The 18968-nt window shown below is 37.1% G+C and overlaps 1 protein-coding gene across 2 annotated transcripts in view; it reads left to right on the top strand.

Annotated features, from left to right (window-relative positions):
• The window catches only part of LOC126162064 (putative ATP-dependent RNA helicase TDRD12), a 429957-nt gene that overhangs the window by 344469 nt on the left and 66520 nt on the right, over positions 1 to 18968 (top strand). For both annotated transcript variants that reach the window (XM_049918325.1, XM_049918324.1), the window contains exons 22-23: positions 1416 to 1554; positions 9955 to 10083. In XM_049918325.1, the coding sequence (XP_049774282.1) occupies positions 1416 to 1554; positions 9955 to 10083 (268 nt within the window). The remainder of the gene's footprint in view (positions 1 to 1415; positions 1555 to 9954; positions 10084 to 18968) is intronic.

Raw genomic sequence — 18968 nt, 5'->3', positions numbered from 1 at the left:
TGAAAATGGTGGCTGCCAGATTTGTGCCATGACTGCTGAATGAAAACAAGATTGTGTGGAATCATGCTGTGCTTTGAAAAGAAACGTCCTGAAATGATACAAACTTTCTTTCAAAAATTACCACAGGCGACGAAGCTTGCTGCTACAGTTACAATCCAGAAACAAAGCAACAGTCAAGCCAGTGGAAGATTTCAAATTTATCTTGCCTGAAGAAAGCTTGTCAGGTGAAATCAAATATTAAAACAAGGCTCCTTTTTTTTTTAAATGTGGCAGGTGTTGACCATTTAGAGTGTGTGCCGCAGTGTCAGGCAGGCTTTCTATTTGGAAGTTCCAAAAAGATTGTGCAACCTGTGCAGCGTAATCAGCCTGATTTGTGGCTGTCAGGTGACTTGTTTTTCCAGCATGACAATGCCCCTGCTTTCACAGCCCCCCCTTTTTTTACCTAGTTTGAAAAGTGACATGAAAGAAAAGCATTTTGCTGATGTTGCTGAGAAGAAGAAGAAAATAATGGAGGCGCTGTCAAGTAACACAAAACATGAATTTAAACAATGTTTTGAGAAACGGAATAAAATATTAGGCAAGTGTATTAGTGCAAGTGGAGAATACTTTGAAGGGGATTGAAGGTTTGTTCTTAAAGTGTGAATAAATAAGTAAAAAAAAATAGTTCGGTTTCTTTTTGGTACTCCTTGTATATGTGGCAGTATAGTGTGCATTAATTGGTTGATTATTTGTGTGGGTGTTACGTAAGACCGGAGCAAGAACATTTTGTAATATTCATTATTTCTCCTAAGAATTTCAGTTTATGAAGAAAAGCTTCAGTAACAGATGTAAGGCAGAAAAACAAATGGTGAAATCTCTCTGTCTCTCTCTCTCTCTCTCTCTCTCTCTCTCTCTCACACACACACACACACACACACACACACACACACACCAACCAACCATACGTTAGTGCATTTAACTAAGTAATTTCAGTGCGTGGAGGAATGTCTGAAGTATTGCAAAGACCTAGAGCTGGTGATGTAAAGTGTCAGTTTCTATTTTTGTGTGCTTTCCAGTTCTGCTGTTCCTTCCTGCTGCCTCAATTTCACTATCGTTTTATCAGCTTCATTAGCTGGGCATTGTCTCTGGCTTTTACATAGCCTCAATCTGCATATTTTTTGGTGATCAGTTCGTTCATAAATTTCCTGGTTTTTATAAAATAAATTGTAAATTTTTTGCAGTTTGTACCGTAACGAATCATTTTGTTGAACGCACAATGCCGTATAGTTGCACTAATGCTATCTTGTAATTTACTATCACTCTGCTGGTTGTGGAAGATAGTTGATTAATACCTAGCTTTATTATTTTTCTTTCCTTAAGCAGGAGAAATGTTTTCTCCTCACAAGTGAAATTTTTGTTGAATTTTTTTTTTTTAGGTGGTACAGGGCTAAAGTCCTTAAAATTGTTGAAGGAAAATATGAATTATTCTTTGTTGATTGTGGAGATCGTGCGACAGTCAACCAGGAAGATGTTGCACCCATAAGCAAGACATGGATTGATCGACTTCCATTCCAGGTATGCACTGTTGGTTTGAAGTCCACATAGTTTGCTAGATACTTATGTGATTGGGTCTGGCCATTTGTAGCAGCACTTTTACATTAAAGTGACAATCTATAATAACTTTACATCAAAACAATAATTTCAAAAGGAAAACTCACTTGAGAACACTGTAAAATTATGTGACAGAATTGTTGGCCAGTTTAATATCCCTGCTGATGGCTGACATTGATAACTGCTCATATTGTCAAATATGATGATCACCACCATGGGCATGAGTGGCATGTCACATGGGCTGAGCAGCTTACAGCTACAGGGCTGGGCAGTAAGCCATGACTCGGTCTAGTACAGTCCGTTGCCTGTGACACTGTCAACCACACCGTTCTGTTAAGTGGATTTCAAACCTGTGTTATACTTACACTTTCTCACTCTCATTATTGGCTTTCATTCAGTTGCCTTTGATTACAGATTATGCGTTTGTGTCGGGAGTGGACAGAAAAGCCAGTGATTACTTTCCGGGAGGGGGAAATACTTAAAACTGCTGATAGAGAAATATAAAAGTACACAACACTGTCGTAGCTTTCAGAATTATTAGTTCTTTCCTCTGGGATGAGAAAAGGATAGGATGAGGAAGGTTAAAAGGAGGACAGGTTATTCAGACTCCACGATGAGAAATATCCACCTGTTGCTCTCTCTCATCCTGCAGTCTGAGTGACCTGTCCATCTTTCTAGCCTTCCCCAACCAATCCCTTGCTCATCCCAGAGGAAAGAACTAATAGTTCTGAAAGCTATGATGGTGTCAAATAATCTTACATTTGTGTGTCAGCGGTCCTAAAAACTTCACCTCCTGTGGTTAATACTGCCCATTAAACAACCAGTATGAGAACAGCGAATACTTGTAATGTAAATTTTGCTACCACTCTCAATATGAATTTTATTAACCATAGCAGAGTACACAAAACTGGAATGATAGAGTTAATAAAGCAAAGACCAGTACAATAACTAATCAGTGCAAAAGTAATACTAAATCCAAGAGAGAATGTGTATGTACAAGTTCAAGAAAAAAATTGGAAATATATGGTAAGGTCTTATGGGACCAAACTGCTGAGGTCATCGGTCCCTAAGCTTACACACTATTTAATCTAACTTAAACTAACTTACGCTAAGGACAACGCACACATCCATGCCCGAGGGAGAACTCGGACCTCCGACAGGGGGAGCCACACAGACCATGACAAGGTGCCTTAGACCGGGCGGGTACCCTGTGTGGCCCAAGTTCAAGTCAAAGCTTATTACACAGTAATTCACATCTATTTGATAAATAACAAGTACACAAAGTAACAGCATAGTGACAGGTTGCTGACAACTGTAGCAGCTATTTATCTGGCCCAGTGACCAAAAGTACAGCCCAGGTGATCCACTGCTGACACTGCCTGAGGGCCTCAGGAAGTAACCTTCACAGTTGCCACTTCAAAGCTTTCTATTGAATGGACACCTGAGAACATCACTGCATCAAGTGGAGATTAGCAATTCTTCTCTGCAACCCCAGTCCCATGCAAGTTCTGGGGCCGCAACCCAGATGGCCACATTGAACTGCCTGCCTAAAGGGAGACCTGTCATTGTTGTTGCTCATCCACTGGCTTGGGTCAAGCTGTCAAGCTGCACTTCCTGTTGTGACTCAAGTAATACATGTGAAGCAAGTTTGTTCACATTTTAGTTTTATATATCCTCTACAGCCATTTTGCTTTTTCACTGAAAGCTGAGTAAAATGGTGGCATGAATGCATTGACATTGACTGAATGAGTACCACTGTTTTTGTAACCTTTAGCTTCTCTAGGTCTGCCTGATGCTGCCCTTAGCATGTGGCAAATAAAAGAAAGGGGGGGGGGGGAAGAGTACAACTCTACAATAATGCTGACTACTGTATCTTTATATGCACTCTATTACTCCCTGCACAACATAGACCTGGTTCATACAGTGTCACATGTCTGGAATCCAGATAATCATACAGTATAGACTGTGACAAAAAATTACAGTCCTCAGTTTGAAAACCAAATGTCTTGCTTACTGTAGTAGCTACCAAGTTTGTGCCTTGATTAGTGAAACTGATGCACCAATTTCTACTCAGAATTCTCTTTGCTTGTGCTGTATGCCAAGAGCGATAAGTAGTATGTGAGGCATTGCTATTGCTGAATTTCTACCATGGACCATGCAGTTTGCCGTGTATTTCTAGAACGCCTGAAATGCCAAATTACAGTGAAACTTTCTGTGAGCAACAGCAGCCTAGTAGCCCCATTTCTGGCAGAATATACTGGCCATCAGTGAGGATGGGTTCTGGCTTTGTGCCACAAATCACTGTGGACATGCTGGAAAAAATGTTTTGTCCTGTCTGTGTGCACTGCTTGCCCTTTTGCTAGTATTAGACATTTTGGGGGTCTGAAAAATGGCAATAATCAACAGACTGATAATGCACTTCCATAAAGTTAATGTTGTTGAATTATCAGGAGACTGTAGATGTCAGTCATTAACAAACAACATGGAACACTTCGTTTTCTAAATACTTATATTCGTGGTGCCATGGCATCAATTTCTGTTTGTCATAAATGAATCTCAAATTGCTCAGTCTTGTGCACTTTTATTGTGGTCAGTGTGTCATCCATTGATGGGTGTCGTAAATTGAATGCTTTAATTTGGATATCATTATCATGAGGAACATATCCAACACCATCTCTTATTAATGTGGTGGCATATGAATACTTGCTGATTACATGTACACACAGGAATTTCCAACCCTGGCTTAATTATTTTAGGTATTCTATCCATGAACGGTTGACTGGCCATTTCATTTTCTATACTGCCTCTGTATTGCTTGTGTCTGCCTGATAAAATGTTGAGGCAGATACTGCATAGGTTTGAAAAGTCAACTCACTTGCAATTTAGACCACATTTAATTGGCAAAATTTGGAACAGTTTCGGGTTAATGGCCTACAAAATATCACTTTGCGTATTAGTATCTACAATGTTACGAACATTAAAAGGCATTACTGCTAAGAGTCCCATTCTTTTCATTTAGCCTCAAATGTTGGAAAAAGCCTGTGATGCAAAGGACAAAGCTAGTTTCATACTGTACAGTGAAAGTTGCTCTTGTTTGTTTTAGCAGAAAAGCCAACTGCTCTTGCAGCTGCTGATTTTGTTGTCACAGTAAATCATTTAAATGCTTATCCAGCTCTTACTACTGCATCAGTTGTTGTTGCCACAATTTTGAGTTCAGGGATTATGTTATTCCCGTATTTAAAAAAAAAGCGCTTGTTTTGTTCAGAAGGCTGCCTGAGCACTACTTTGATATTGCACACCAAGCTGAATTGATACAGTGAATTAAGCCATGACCAGTCCAATTCAGGTTGGCAGTGCAACTATCAAAGGCAAATCCTAGAGATAACATCTCTCCACGAGGTTGATAGCAGTAGTTCACTAATACAAAAGCAATGCTAAAGAGCAAGTGTGTGCATACAAACTCAACTCCAGGCCAAGTTCTCAGTGATTCACAACTGATTGACAAGTAACCAGTGTTCAAAATACCACCACAGTAACTGTTGACTGACTGTAGTGACTATCTGGCCCAGTGGGATGTCTAAGGTGATCTCCCACTTACAATACAATAGAGGTGCTACTATCATCATAAGAATAAAACTGATGTCAACAAATACAAATGCAGCCACAGCTGTTATATGCTGGTGGTGTTCCACCCTTGGAAGTAGGTCCAACTTATGTATTACAAATCTTATTACTATGGCTCTATGTATGAAATTTTAACACATTCTGATGTATTAATAGCCATCAACATTTTTCTTAATTGTACTTTAAGTATGTAATTTTTATTTCAAATATCATATACAGTCACAGTCTCTGTAAATGCTATTTGTGCTCGGAACATCTCACTGTTCATCAGTACCGTGAAAGTGGATGACTCTGCTTCCTGCTTCATAGTGAAACACGAGCTCAGAACACCATTAATGACTAGAAACAAGTTCTTCTTGCAGTTTTCACAGCAGTAAATAAATGAGACTAAATTTCTGGTATAGATGTGGCATAATACTTAGCACCATCGGTTAATACTCGAGAGTGTGTGTGTGTGTGCGTGGGGGGGGGGGGGGGGGGGGGGGGGGGGGGGGGTGGCAGTACGAACCCGTTAGTTGCTACAAATTTTTTTCGTTGGGTTTGAATACCTAAATCATTTAAGTATGAAATTCATCAAATAAATGGTAATTAAGTCATACTTAACCATCGTTTTTCAGTACAAATGCACATATTCTAGTTTCTAGTATCATATCACATTCAAAATTTTGGTTTTCATTGAAAATACACATTCTTAATTATTGAACTTTTATAAAAGATTGTTGAAGTTAAGAAATCATTACACAATCAAATTGTTTGGAGAAAAATGAAAAATCAAATGCTCTTTGTTTGAATATGTCCATTGTTTTGTAGGACAGATGTGGTCTCACAAGAGCCAGAGTGACAAGCATTGTACAAAAAAAAAAACAATAATTTTTATGGTGTCAAACACGCTGTGCGCATGCTGCATTTTTACAGTTGCCACCTTAACAATGCAATCTGAACCCACAGAATTGATCTGGAGACAAGCTAAGGAATTTGTTGCGAGAAATAAGACATTTAAGTTGCCAAACGTACTGGAACTAATGCATGAAGCTTTGTGACATGTCACTGCTGAATGATGGCAAAATGCAGAACAGCCTGTCATAAAAGAGAAGAAGGAGGAGGACATGTGTACCTTTTGGTGGTTTGGGATTCTGTTGCTGATTGCCTCATTATTGACATAGCATTACTGAAATGTATTCCTCCGAGTCTGATATGAAAGGAGTTCAGAGATTACCAGACGACTGAGTGTAATACCTTTAGTGGCTTAAATATTTAACCACGTGGTAAAATCCCATCAGTGTGCTTTTGCGCCGCACATATCTCATACAGAAAAATTACCATTGTTAAAGTCAGGAATTCATATCACTCTTGCTTTTAATTATAATACCATGTTAGCTATGATCAAGAGCAAGTTATGTTTTCCATCCAGTCTCCTAAGAAGCATACCATCTGAGTTTTACCATGTATTATCTCCTTTTATTTCAAAACTAAATTACATTGAAAGGTATATTGTTCTCAGCTTGTCACTTTTTATGTCGTTACTGCAACTATTCACACCACTGCAGTTGAATTGGATTACTTGCCTGGCCAGTGCTGTCAAAGTTAAATGCATCAGTAAAGCTGTTGCCCCATATTATCTCTGAGTCAATGTTTGCATAACACACAGCTTAAAACTTATTCTCACTGTTGCACTTGACTGTACTCGAGACAGCTTCAGCCCCACGTGAAACGAAATCCAATGAAGTTTCAGCAAATGCGGAAGAATATGTTGATGTTGTGTAATGTTTACATCAGGTTTATTCTTATGATGAACGGAGTATATGTAGCAGTCCCATCTGCAGGCTGGCCAACAAATCCTCATCTGACATCAGTGTGTCTGTCAAAAATACAAGACAAACAACATTATCTTTGAAATAATATGTGTTTGCTTCTTAATTGTTTTGTTATTATGAACTTGCTTTCTAACATTTTGCAACCAATAAATAAGTCAAATGTAGTGGAAGCCTATTGATTTCTTGCCACCTTTGCTTCTTGTGTGACAAATGCACTGCTCTTATATTGAAGTAGCTTCTCACTTGGCCTCATGATGATCTAAGCACCCCATTCCAGATCTTCTCACATCAAAAAATTAGAGGTGATCACTGAGAATTGAATGTAGGGTATTTTGCAAGTTGAGACTAACTATTAAAATAAGACTCACTTTGAATATATTGGAATAGAATATTACATATTACAACTGATTTGTAGGTGACCTTGTTGTTGGAGGGTCCACAGAATTAACTGGCATTGTCATATGCAGAAGTGTAGGCATAAAATGCACATACTATAATTGTGTTTTGTACTGCAGTGCATGGTAGCGAGCATAAACTGTAACTGTGGGTTGATAATGATATTTATATTAGTAAGCCATAGGGAACAGCAATGTTCACACCTCATTTATTGTGAAAATGGTCTCACTGTGACTGTGAAATATGCTTTTCGGGATAAAACTGTACCAATTTTTTAGTGTAATACTCATCTGAATCAGTGCCCTCTGCCAACTTTTTTATTTTTTTATTTCTTCTTTTTAATTTATTTTTTATTATTTATGATTATACTTTACCCATGATTTCTGGAAGGCTTGTAAAATACTTGGGTGCAAACCAATATCTCAGTCAAAACGTCTTCCAAACACAATTAAAAATATGAGGAAACAGGTGGAAGTCAGAGTGCACTTAAATCTGGTGAACAGGGGGAACTTTCTACAATTCATGTTCTCATCCTTCAGTTTTCTACTTGGCAAAACTCCTTAATGATGGGCAAGTATATCCTTATCCAGACCTGTTCTTAATGTATTTTATCATCCATATGGCCCAAAAGACTTGCCAATTATTATTCTACTTATTCTACTCTAACAGTAACAACAACAACAACAACAACAACACAACAGGCTTATTTGCATCATTGCAAACATTGCCTATAACATTTCTAGTAGATGAAATTGACTTAGCCTTTCACGTCCGGAGCACCAGCTTCCTCCAAATGCATTATTTGCTGTGACTGATAATTAGGCCTGAAATTCATGAGCTGACAACCGAGTACTCCTTGCTTGTCTGCAAGTGCCATGTGACAATGGGCGAAGAGTACACAGTTGAAAGCTCCTGGATTTTAAACAACTTAACAGGGCTGGAAACACAAGAGAATTTTTTCAGTACATATTGCTGCAAAACACAGTTAAGTACTTCCATTAATTGTTGAAGTTTACCTCCAGTCTGGACAAAAGACACTTTTCTAAAATTGCCCTGTTAAAAAAGTTTTTTTCCCTGTATTAATTCTCCAGCATATTCATTATTAGTTGAAGTTATAAAACAGTTGCCATACAGAACACAGATAATAGGTGTGATAATTCGCCAAGTAACTGCTTTGACTGTTGTCCAAATACATTTAGACGTTACGCATTTCCTTTTTGTCAGCATTCAACAAATGTGCTAACCACCTAGCATATCAAAAGATGAAAGTAACATATAGTATTAAAGTGCACAGTCACACATGATACACCAGTTATGAGAGAATGACAATTTATGTGAGCAGGGCTTCGTAGGGAATGCTGTTTTGAAGGTCATATGCCAACAGCACACTTCATATTTACAACAATGATTAAGTACCTTTATATCTGTCCAGTAACAAACATATTGAGCTAGGACCAATGGGTTAATTTTAATAACAAAACACCTACAGCAGTGTACATACTACCAGTTATAGTAAAATAATAAAACACACAGTAATATTGGACAATAATAGAAATTCTTGGGTAGAGCAGTATATAAAATAAGATAAAGGCAACCACTCATCTGTAGCAGGTTGATGTGCAGAGGACAGAAACATTTAACAGAAAACAGCATTCCACTAGCTTTTGAGCAATTGCTCTTTTTCTATCAAAAGTACACATGTTAAAACACACACACACACACACACACACACACACACACACATGATTACGTCTAGAAAAAGTGTGAATGCTCAAAAACTAGCACAAATACTTTTTTCCGTTAATGTCTTCCACACATCGACCTGCTATAGGTGAGTAGTTGCCTTCCCTTATTTTACATAGTTAATATCTTGTACATGTTAAACCCACACAGCCTTAGCGTTGAGGCAGCTTTATAATCATCTGTACTGTGTCGTTGTCTGTCTTGTCATAGCGATACTGCTTGTGAGCAGTAAGGCACCATGAAAATGAGAGCTCAATATGTCAGGCATTTTTTTCTAAAGATGAAGATACAGGCTTTGCAAAAGGAACTGGTTTAAGTGATAAAAGAAAAATTTCAGTAACTATCCAAGAATTCAAAATGTCTTTCTGACTTTGTAGGCCAGTTACCAGAAATGTTTCAAAACTCTGCTGCAGGTAAGTGATATATGAAGCCCAAACTTCCTAAACTCATGAAATGATGCAAATACTTAACATGTTGTTTATAATATTTTCCAAATACGTCAATTTTCTTGTAATTTATTATTTACTGTTATTTCTCGTGACATGGAAGATGTAAATTTAACAAATTTAAATCATGTATATCATGTAATTAATTATAATTGAATTTTTTGTTATTATATAGGTATGGTTTTGTATACTTTGTTGCCAGTTCCTGGATTTATTTGCTTATATTATATTGATCACATTCTTTGAATTGTACAATATATAAATAATTGTTTTTAATTTGTTGTTGGTGCATATTACAGGCTATATAATTGTTTTTAATTTGTTGTTGGTGTATATTACAGGCTGTAGAATGTGAACTGGCTGGTGTGCTCCAAATTTCAGAAAGCAACTGGGGAACTGCAACTACTGATACATTTTATGATATGATGTACTTGGATGACAGTGGTTTACTAAGATATGTTCATGCAAAGGTCAGGCTTGCCCTCAATTACATTGTCATTACTATCATTTTTATGACTGATATTCTTACTGTAACTTTTAATTGAAAGGCAGCTTTGGATTAAATATATCATTATTTGTATATCAATCTAGCCATTCACAAGCAGAGTCCATTGTATTAAAATACTTTTGTGTGTGTGTGACCCTGCCATTGTCAAATAAAACTACTGGCATTATTAATATCTCAAGAAGAGCTGCCCATAACTGTAGGCAAAATGTTAATAGTTTTGTTTGCATAATATTTTGTTCACGTACTTTAAAGAATTGCTATGAAATATGTGTGTGCCACACCAGGATCTGATCCTGGATCCCTGCCTTAAGCAGGCAGTGCACTCCCAGATATCGCATATAGTTACATCTCCTAAACCAACTCACAGCTTCAATTTGTTGTAGGCTCATCCACTTTCCTTCCAAACTCTTGATATTAACTTTGCTAGATAGTAGTAAACTTGTAATGAACCAGAGCATTAGTGGAGTGATCTGGCACAACATCCTAAGAAAATTAGGATTTTTAATTTAAAAAAAAAAAAAAAAAAAACTTAGATGAGTTTCTCAATCCAGAAATCCTTCCATTCTTCTCCTAACAGATTTATTGACTCTTATAACTTATTCATGTGGCATTTTTAATACAAAACCCCTTTAAAAATTTGACTAGTTATGTGATCTACTCATCTAATGTTCAGCTTTCTTCTGTAGCACCACATTTTGAAAGCTTCTATTCTCTTGGTGTCCATACTATTTATTGTCCATGTTTCACTTCCATACATGGCTACACTCCATACAAATACTTTCAGAAATGACTTCCTGACACTTAAATCTATACTCGATGTTAACAAATTTCTCTTCTTCAGGAACACTTTCCTTGCCATTGCGAGTCTACATTTTATATCCTCTCTACTTCGCCCATCATAAGTTATTTTGCTCACAAAATAGCAAAACTCATCTACTACTTTAAGTGTTTCATTTCCCAATATAATTCCCACAGCATCACCCTACTTAATTCGACACATTCCATTATCCTCATTTTGCTTTTGTTGATGTTCATCTTATATCCTCCTTTCAAGACACTGTCCATTCCGTTCAACTGCTCTTCCAGGTCCTTTCCTGTCTCTGATAGAATTACAGTGTCATCGGTGAACCTCAAAGTTTTTATTTCATCTCCACGGATTTTAATACCTACTCCGAATTTTTCTTTTGTTTCCTTTACTGCTTGCTCAATATACACATTGAATAACATCGGGGATAGGCTACAACCCTGTCTCTCTCCCTTCCCAACCACTGCTTTCCTTTCATGTCCCTCGATTCTTACAACTGCCATCTGGTTTTTGTAAAAATTGTAAATGCCTTTCGCTCCCTGTATTTTACCCCTGCCACCTTTGGAATTTGAAAGAGAGTATTCCAGTCAACATTGTCAAAAGCTTTCTCTAAGTCTACAAATGCTGGAAATGTAGGTTTACCTTTCCTTAATCTACTTCTAAGAAAAGTCTTAGGGTCAGTATTGCCTCATGTGTTCCAACATTTCTACGGAATCCAAACTTATCTTCCCCACATCAGCTTCTACCAGTTTTTCCATTCATCTGTAAAGAATTTGCATTAGTATTTTGCAGGTGTGACTTATTGAACTGATAGGTTGGTAATTTTCACATCTTTCAACACCTGCTTTCTTTGGGATTGGAATTATCATATTCTTCTTGAAGTGTAAGGGCATTTCGCCTGTCTCATACATCTTGCTCACCAGATGGTATAGTTTTGTAAGGGCTAGCTCTCCCAAGGCTGTCAGTAGTTCTAATATAATGTTGTCTACTCCCGGGGTCTTGTTTCGACTTAGGCCTTTCAGTGCTCTGTCCAACTCCTCATGCAGTATCATATCTCCCATTTCATCTTCATCTACATCCTATTCCATTTCCATAATATTTTTGTCAAGTACATCGCCCTTGTATAGACTGTCTATATACTTCTTCCATCTTTCTGCTTTCCCTTCTTCGCTTAGAACTGGGTTTCCATATGGGCTCTTGATATTCATGCAAATGGTTCTCTTTTCTCCAAAGATCTCTTTAATTTTCCTGTAAGCAGTATCTATCTAAACCCTAGTAAGATATGCCTCTACATCCTTACATTTGACCTCTAGCCATCCCTGCTTAGCCATTTTGTACTTCCTGTCGATCTCATTTTTGAGATGTTGGGTACTGGGAGATGAAGAAGCTTGCACAGGATAGAGTAACATGGAGGGCTACATCAAACCAGTCTCAGGACTGAAGACCACAACAACAACAATTCCTTTTTGCCTGCTTCATTTACTGCATTTTTATATTTTCTCCTTTAATCAGTTAACATGACATTAATGTACTTATTATTATTGTTTCTTAAATTAGTCATTCGCAAAGAGAATCGCTGTCATTCAATTCAGATGTTGTAAGGCATTTCTGCGTCTCTTATATAAGCTAGTATACACACTTAATTGGACCATATTGTTTTATGTCAAGTTAATTGTGTAACAGGGTCTGAAGGTGTGTTGCCTTCTTCTATAGTTCTTTAGTTAGTTACGTGTTCCATTGATCAATAGCACAGAAAACCGTTATGATGTGGAACGTGTCAAATGCGCACAGGAAATAATGCGTGTGGTTTTTTTTCCCCCATTATAGTGTTATACCTAAATATTTCTATTATCTATCCCATTCCCTTAAATGGCACTAAATGCCTCCAGATTTATTTAACTCATATTCAAGAATTCATCTACGGTACAGAAGGAGTTGTCAAGGAGGTATGATCTCAATTTGTTTTTGAAATTATTACTGCTGTCTGTCAGGCATTTTATTTCATCTGTTAATTTATCAAAATGTTTTATAGCAGCATATTTTATACCTTTCTGTGCCAAAGATAGTTTAAGTAAATTATAGTGTCGGTCTTTCTTTTTTCTGGTATTGTAACCATGAATGTCGCTGTTGATTTTAAACTGGTCCATGTTGTTGAGAAAAAATTTCATTACTGAGTAAATGTAGTGTGAAGCAGTTGTAAGAATTCCTAATCTTTTAAACAGATGCCTACAAGTTGTGTGACTATAACCCCCACACATTATTCTAACTACTTTCTTTTGAGCAGTGAATACATTTTGCCTAAGTGTTGATTTGTCCCAGAATATAATTCCGTATGACATCAGAGAGTGGAAGTATGCAAAGTATGTTAGCTTACTAATTTCTACATCCTCAAAATTGGCAGTTATTCTGATTGCAAAAGTTGCTGATCCTAGTCACTTTAGGAGATCCAAAATATGAATTTTCCAATTAAAATTCTCATCTACATGTACACCCAAAAACTTAGTATTCTCTACCGTGGCTACTGACTTCTTTTGATGTGTTGTGTTTATTGAAGGAATTATACTTTTTGCAGCAGAAAATTGGAAGTACTGTGTTTTTTCAAAGTTCACAGCAAGCCCATTCACAGAAAACCAATTAATAACTTTTCCAAAGAACTTATTTGTATAATTTTCTATCGGACTTTCTTTTACTGGATTAATATTTATGCTTGTATCATCAGCAAACAGTGTCAGTTCAGCGTCTTGTTTCACATAAGAAGGGAGGTCATTCACATATATCAAGAACAGGAGGGGACTCATGATCGAAGCTTGTGGAACACCTAATGTAATTTCACCCCAGTTGGATGAAGTGGCAAACTCCTTTGAATCACTTGAAGCATATAAAGAGACTTTTTGCTTCCTGTTCTGTACATATGACTTAAACCACTCATATGCTGTTCCATTTATACCATAGAATTATAATTTCTCTAACATACTGTCATGGTTCACACAATCAAATGCTTTGGATAAGTCACAGAATATTCCTACTATTGACATTGTACTATTTAAAGACTCTTATGTGAACAGTGTAATTGTATATTGCTGTCTCAGTGGAACAGCATTTCTGAAATTCGAACTGTGATTTACTAAGTATCCCATTACTGTTGAGATGGCTAACCACTCTTGAGTACATTACTTTCTCAAAGATTTTTGAAAATGCTGTAAGCAAGGATACTGGCCGGTAATTATTGACATCTGTGGTTTCCCCCTTTTTGTAGAGAGACCTGACAATGGCATATTTTAACATGTATGGAAAAATACCCTGAATCAGTGATGCATTACATATGTGACTCAAAACATCAGCTGTAATTGCTCCACATTGTTTTAATAACTTGTTACAGATGTCATTTATTCCAACAGAACATTTATTTTTCAAAGATTTAATAATTTTCCTTATTTCACAAGAGGTTGTTAGAAGAAACTTAATCTGACTAAAATTTTTCAAAACTGACTCTTCCATGTACTGCATGGCTTTTTCTTTTGAACTATTCTCACCAATTTTTTCTCGTACACTTAGGAAGTGATTGTTAAATACATTGGCTACCTGTCTACTGTAGGTTAATATGGTCTCATTCTCTTTAACAGTAATACTACCTACCCCAGTGGTTACTTTTCCTGTCTCCCTTCTAACAACATTCCATATTGATTTTATTTTATTGCTGGAGTTGTTAATTTCTTCTCTAACATACATATTTCTTGATTTCCTTGCGACTTTTCTCAGTATGTTACAATAATTTTTATAGTGTAAAATTACTTTTGGATCTTTATTAGTTCTTGCTGTCTCATACAGCTTTCTTTTTCTTTCTGAACACACTTAATACTGTAGTAATCCAAGGTTTCTTTGAAAAGTTTTTGGTGTTACATTTAGAAATTTTCTTTGGAAAACAATGTTCAAAAAGGGATATAAATTTATCAAGAAATATGCTGCATTTATCATTAGCATTTGGCTCATTATATACATCTTCCCAGTTTACATTTCCTAAACTTTCTCTGAAGTGATCTATAGATACTGGGTTGAGCATGCTCACACTTTTACTTAATGGCTTCTGAAGTGTACACCCTGTTAGGTTTTGTAAGTTAATCAGTTGTGCATCATGGTCAGATAATCAATTTACCACAGGCAAACCATGTGTTTGTTCTACATCCTCTTGCTGTACAAATACATTATCTATTAGAGTACTACTGTCCTGAACTATACGTGTAGGGAAATTGATCACTGATTCTAAATTATATGTTGTTAACAACACTTCTAGTTCACTTTTCCTATCAGAATTGCTTAGAAAGTTAACATTGAAATCATCACAGATTAATAACTTCTTCTTTTTGTCTGACAGACAGCATAATAGGGAGGCAACTTTTTTTGAATAGCTCCCAATCTCCTAGTGAAGACCTGTACACTGTTGCTAAATTCAACACAACATTGTCTAGCTGAAGTTCACATGCTTAAACCTCAAAGTGCTGATCAACACAAAATTCGCTTACTTCAACAGTTCTGTATTTATACCCTTGTTTTATGAAAATGGCAACTCCTCCTTTATCCATACTAGATCTACAAGTGTGAGATGCTAAATTATACCCATTTATACTGACATTTTCCATCCTCACAGTTACATGGTGCTCAGACAGACAAAGTATATCAATCTCATTCTTATTTTTGAGATCATCTAAAGACATTGTCAGCTCATCTACTTTATTTATTATTCCCCTGATATTTTGGTGAAGTAGGTTGATACCACCCTTAGCTTTATCCCTATTTGCTGTGTTTGAAGTTTCTTTTCTTCTATTTTCCTTGGTTGTTGTCTGTCTGGAATTTGGCTTTAACCAAAAAAAAAACACCTGTCTGCCTGGTCCCAATAACCACAGGGATTACCCCTTGTGTGACGGTGGCCCCCCTTACAGTATCTGCTAATAGAGAAGGTAACAACTTATCTTTCCCCTTCCTGTTAAGGTGCAGGCCATGTGCAGTGTAACCCCACCTACCAATAGCATCAACTGGAAGAACACTCATGTGAGACTTTGCCGGTGTCTGGAGAATCCCGTTCAGCTCAGTGTTAACACGCCTTACAGCAGTATTTACCCAGGGCTGATCATGGCGCTGAAAGACTTCCACAAACCCCACATTCGTGTGCCCAGTTTCTGCTCCTATTTTATCCAGGTCACTCCTAATACTATATCTTGGATTTATAGCCAGGCTGTTTCCTGCTCCGCCAACTATAATTACCTGATCTTCCTTCTCAAAATCCTTGCATAGCTGACCTAAGTTTTCTGTCACCTGGCTAAGGCTAGCACGTGGTTTCACAAAACGTGTGATCTGGTACTCTGTCCCTAATTTCTCCTAAAGCTGTTGGCCTACACCCCTCCCATGACTGCTACTATAAGCAGAATTTTTCTTTTCCTATTCTGGTTTGATCCCGACCTGTCTTTTTTCTTTAAGCTAGTATTCTGCTTCAACCTACATTCAACTACACCTGAATGAGGCCCTTCCTCCACTACTTCAGATCACAAGCCAAACTGATCTGCTAACTAAATTTCAGAAGTTTTATCAATTGTTTCCCTTTTTCGCCCTTCGCTTGCTACCGTTTCCCAGTGCCCAGAGTCCTTTTCCTCCCTTAGCTTACATAATTCCAAATTCACGATTTCTAATTCAGCCTTAAGGGCACAAATCTTTGCCTCCTGTTCCGCAATTTTTCTGACCTTTCTACATAACCTACACTGTCGTGGAAAAGCCTCATTATCTACCCTCATTTCCTCTCCGCTGCACTCGCCCCAATCAAACCACAACCTACAGTCTATACAGAACACCCCCTCTTTCAAATTTCTATGGCAACCACCACACTTATCACACATGGTTTGATAGTAAAACGTAACACAAAAGCAGAAAATAACTTCAAAAATACAATAGTTTCATAACCTGTACTAATACATAACTAAACACTAACGTAAACAAACTTATAAACTTGCTTCAGAAACTTTTAATCAACCACACCAATTCTGGATGAGAGACATGAATTAATTTAATTTTGTAGCGCTAAGTCAAAAACAGATATCTATGCTCGTACGAAATTTACGCCTAAGTATGTAAACAAACTCGCGGTTGCCGGCCTTTATGAAATACTTCCTTTTTGATGTAATTACGTTTAGAAAATCGAAACCTTCAATAGATAGATTAGATAAGAAGTAAATGCAATAGTCTAAAATATAATATTAACTCTATAATATTAGCTCTTATTTCAATATTAATTGCTTAACTTACTGAGAACTTCGTACATGCGCATCCACCTGGCTGCAGGGCTGCCAACCAATCTAATATGCTCCAATTCCTTTGACAGTGTAAAAATGACATGTGATCTGATTTATCTGTCGAAATAAATTGTGGTGATGATACAGTTATGATGATGATGGTGATGGTTATAATGATGATGCAATACATGTTGAGAGGCACAGGAGCATGAGTGCAGGAACACTGCCGTTGACTCTTCAAAGTATGAAAAACAGTGTCTGAACTGGTGACTTGACATGATTAAGTGATTCAAGTTCATTACTGACCATTTGAAGTGATGAATCTTTGTTTCAGCCAGCATACAGCTGAAACTGATTATATAATCACATAATTGCTTACGTGTGATAAAATGGGACCTATAGTACATGTGTCATCACCTCTCAGATGTGTATAACACATGGGCGTGTTGAAAAATTACATGCACCTGTTTGTTCATCTGTAGCACTCTGTCTGAGACATCTGTGAACAGCAAGTTAACATGTAGCTTCACTGTCCCAAAAATTACATAAAAGATTTTTTTTCTTTTGTTTTATCCTTTCAATTAGTTATAATCGGAAAAGAATACTTCCTGCTTCTCAGGTTCATGTGATCTCATTCCTGATGACAACACCTGGAGTGCTCTTGTCAACTCTGGCCATATTGTGATCAACATTTGGTGCCCATAAGTAGCGGGCAACATGGTTTCATGGCTCTTCTATCACAATCAGTATCATGGCATGTTGTTTCTGGCTTCAAGGCAAAGTGATAGTCACACGCATGAGATTTATCTTCATCTGTTTTGTAAATATCTGCTGCTCTATCCGTGTTGACACACATTATGTTTATTAGGTTGTAGTTTTACTTTAGAGATCCTTCTTTGCATATAGATAAAAACAGAACAAGTAATAATGAAAATGAAGTTGGGAAATTGAATAAAAGAAAAAAAAAGAAGGGGTACAAAGATAAGAATGGGCTTTCATGACTCAGATGAGGGTACTGGCAGTAGATTGGTGGGAAAGAGACAAAGCAATTTTAGGAGTAGGAGAATAGACAAGAGAAATATTGATACAAATATATTAAGGAAAGTTCTGCCAGAATATGTATAACTTAGGAGTGAAGGAGACCACCTGACAAATAGTAGAGTTGTTGTGTGGTCAAGGGGTACACAGGAAAGAGAATGAAAACTTCGCTAGCCACACACACACTTCAAGGGATTTCTCATGAAAGCTAGCAAAGTTTTCACCCTCTACAATTAATTATTGATACAGTTACATAGGAATCAGGACGCACAGGTCTAAGGGGAGAATTAGGGCATCAGGGCAGTAAGTACAGATTAAAATATACTAATGTTTGAGAGGGGTGTGAGAACAATTTGGAGGCCAGGTTTATGTCCCTGTTGTAGCAAAGTGCTTTTAGGGATTTTGGTGAGTATGCATGTCAGGTGTCATGTGGTCATAAATGATCACTGTTTAGGCACCATCAGGGTGTATACGACCTGGGAGATCTGGGAAAAATCCGGGAATTTTTTCGTCCGGAAGAAAACCGGGAAAAACCCGGGAATTTTTTGGAATTCCGGGGACTTTTCCTTGTTTTAGTTACCAGTTAAATTTTTGTTATTTTAACTGGTAAGAATCAATACTCCAACAAAGGATATTACTGTATTCCACGTCTGCAGGATAATATTGCAGCAACAAAACATTAACAAGAGGAAGAAAACCGAAAATAAAACTTAAGCGGCAAAGGAA

The sequence above is a fragment of the Schistocerca cancellata genome, chromosome 2 (assembly GCF_023864275.1).
Source record: "Schistocerca cancellata isolate TAMUIC-IGC-003103 chromosome 2, iqSchCanc2.1, whole genome shotgun sequence".
Lineage (NCBI taxonomy): Eukaryota > Metazoa > Arthropoda > Insecta > Orthoptera > Acrididae > Schistocerca > Schistocerca cancellata.
Note: the sequence above shows the minus strand (reverse complement) of the source record. Positions and strands in the feature narration are given on the sequence as shown.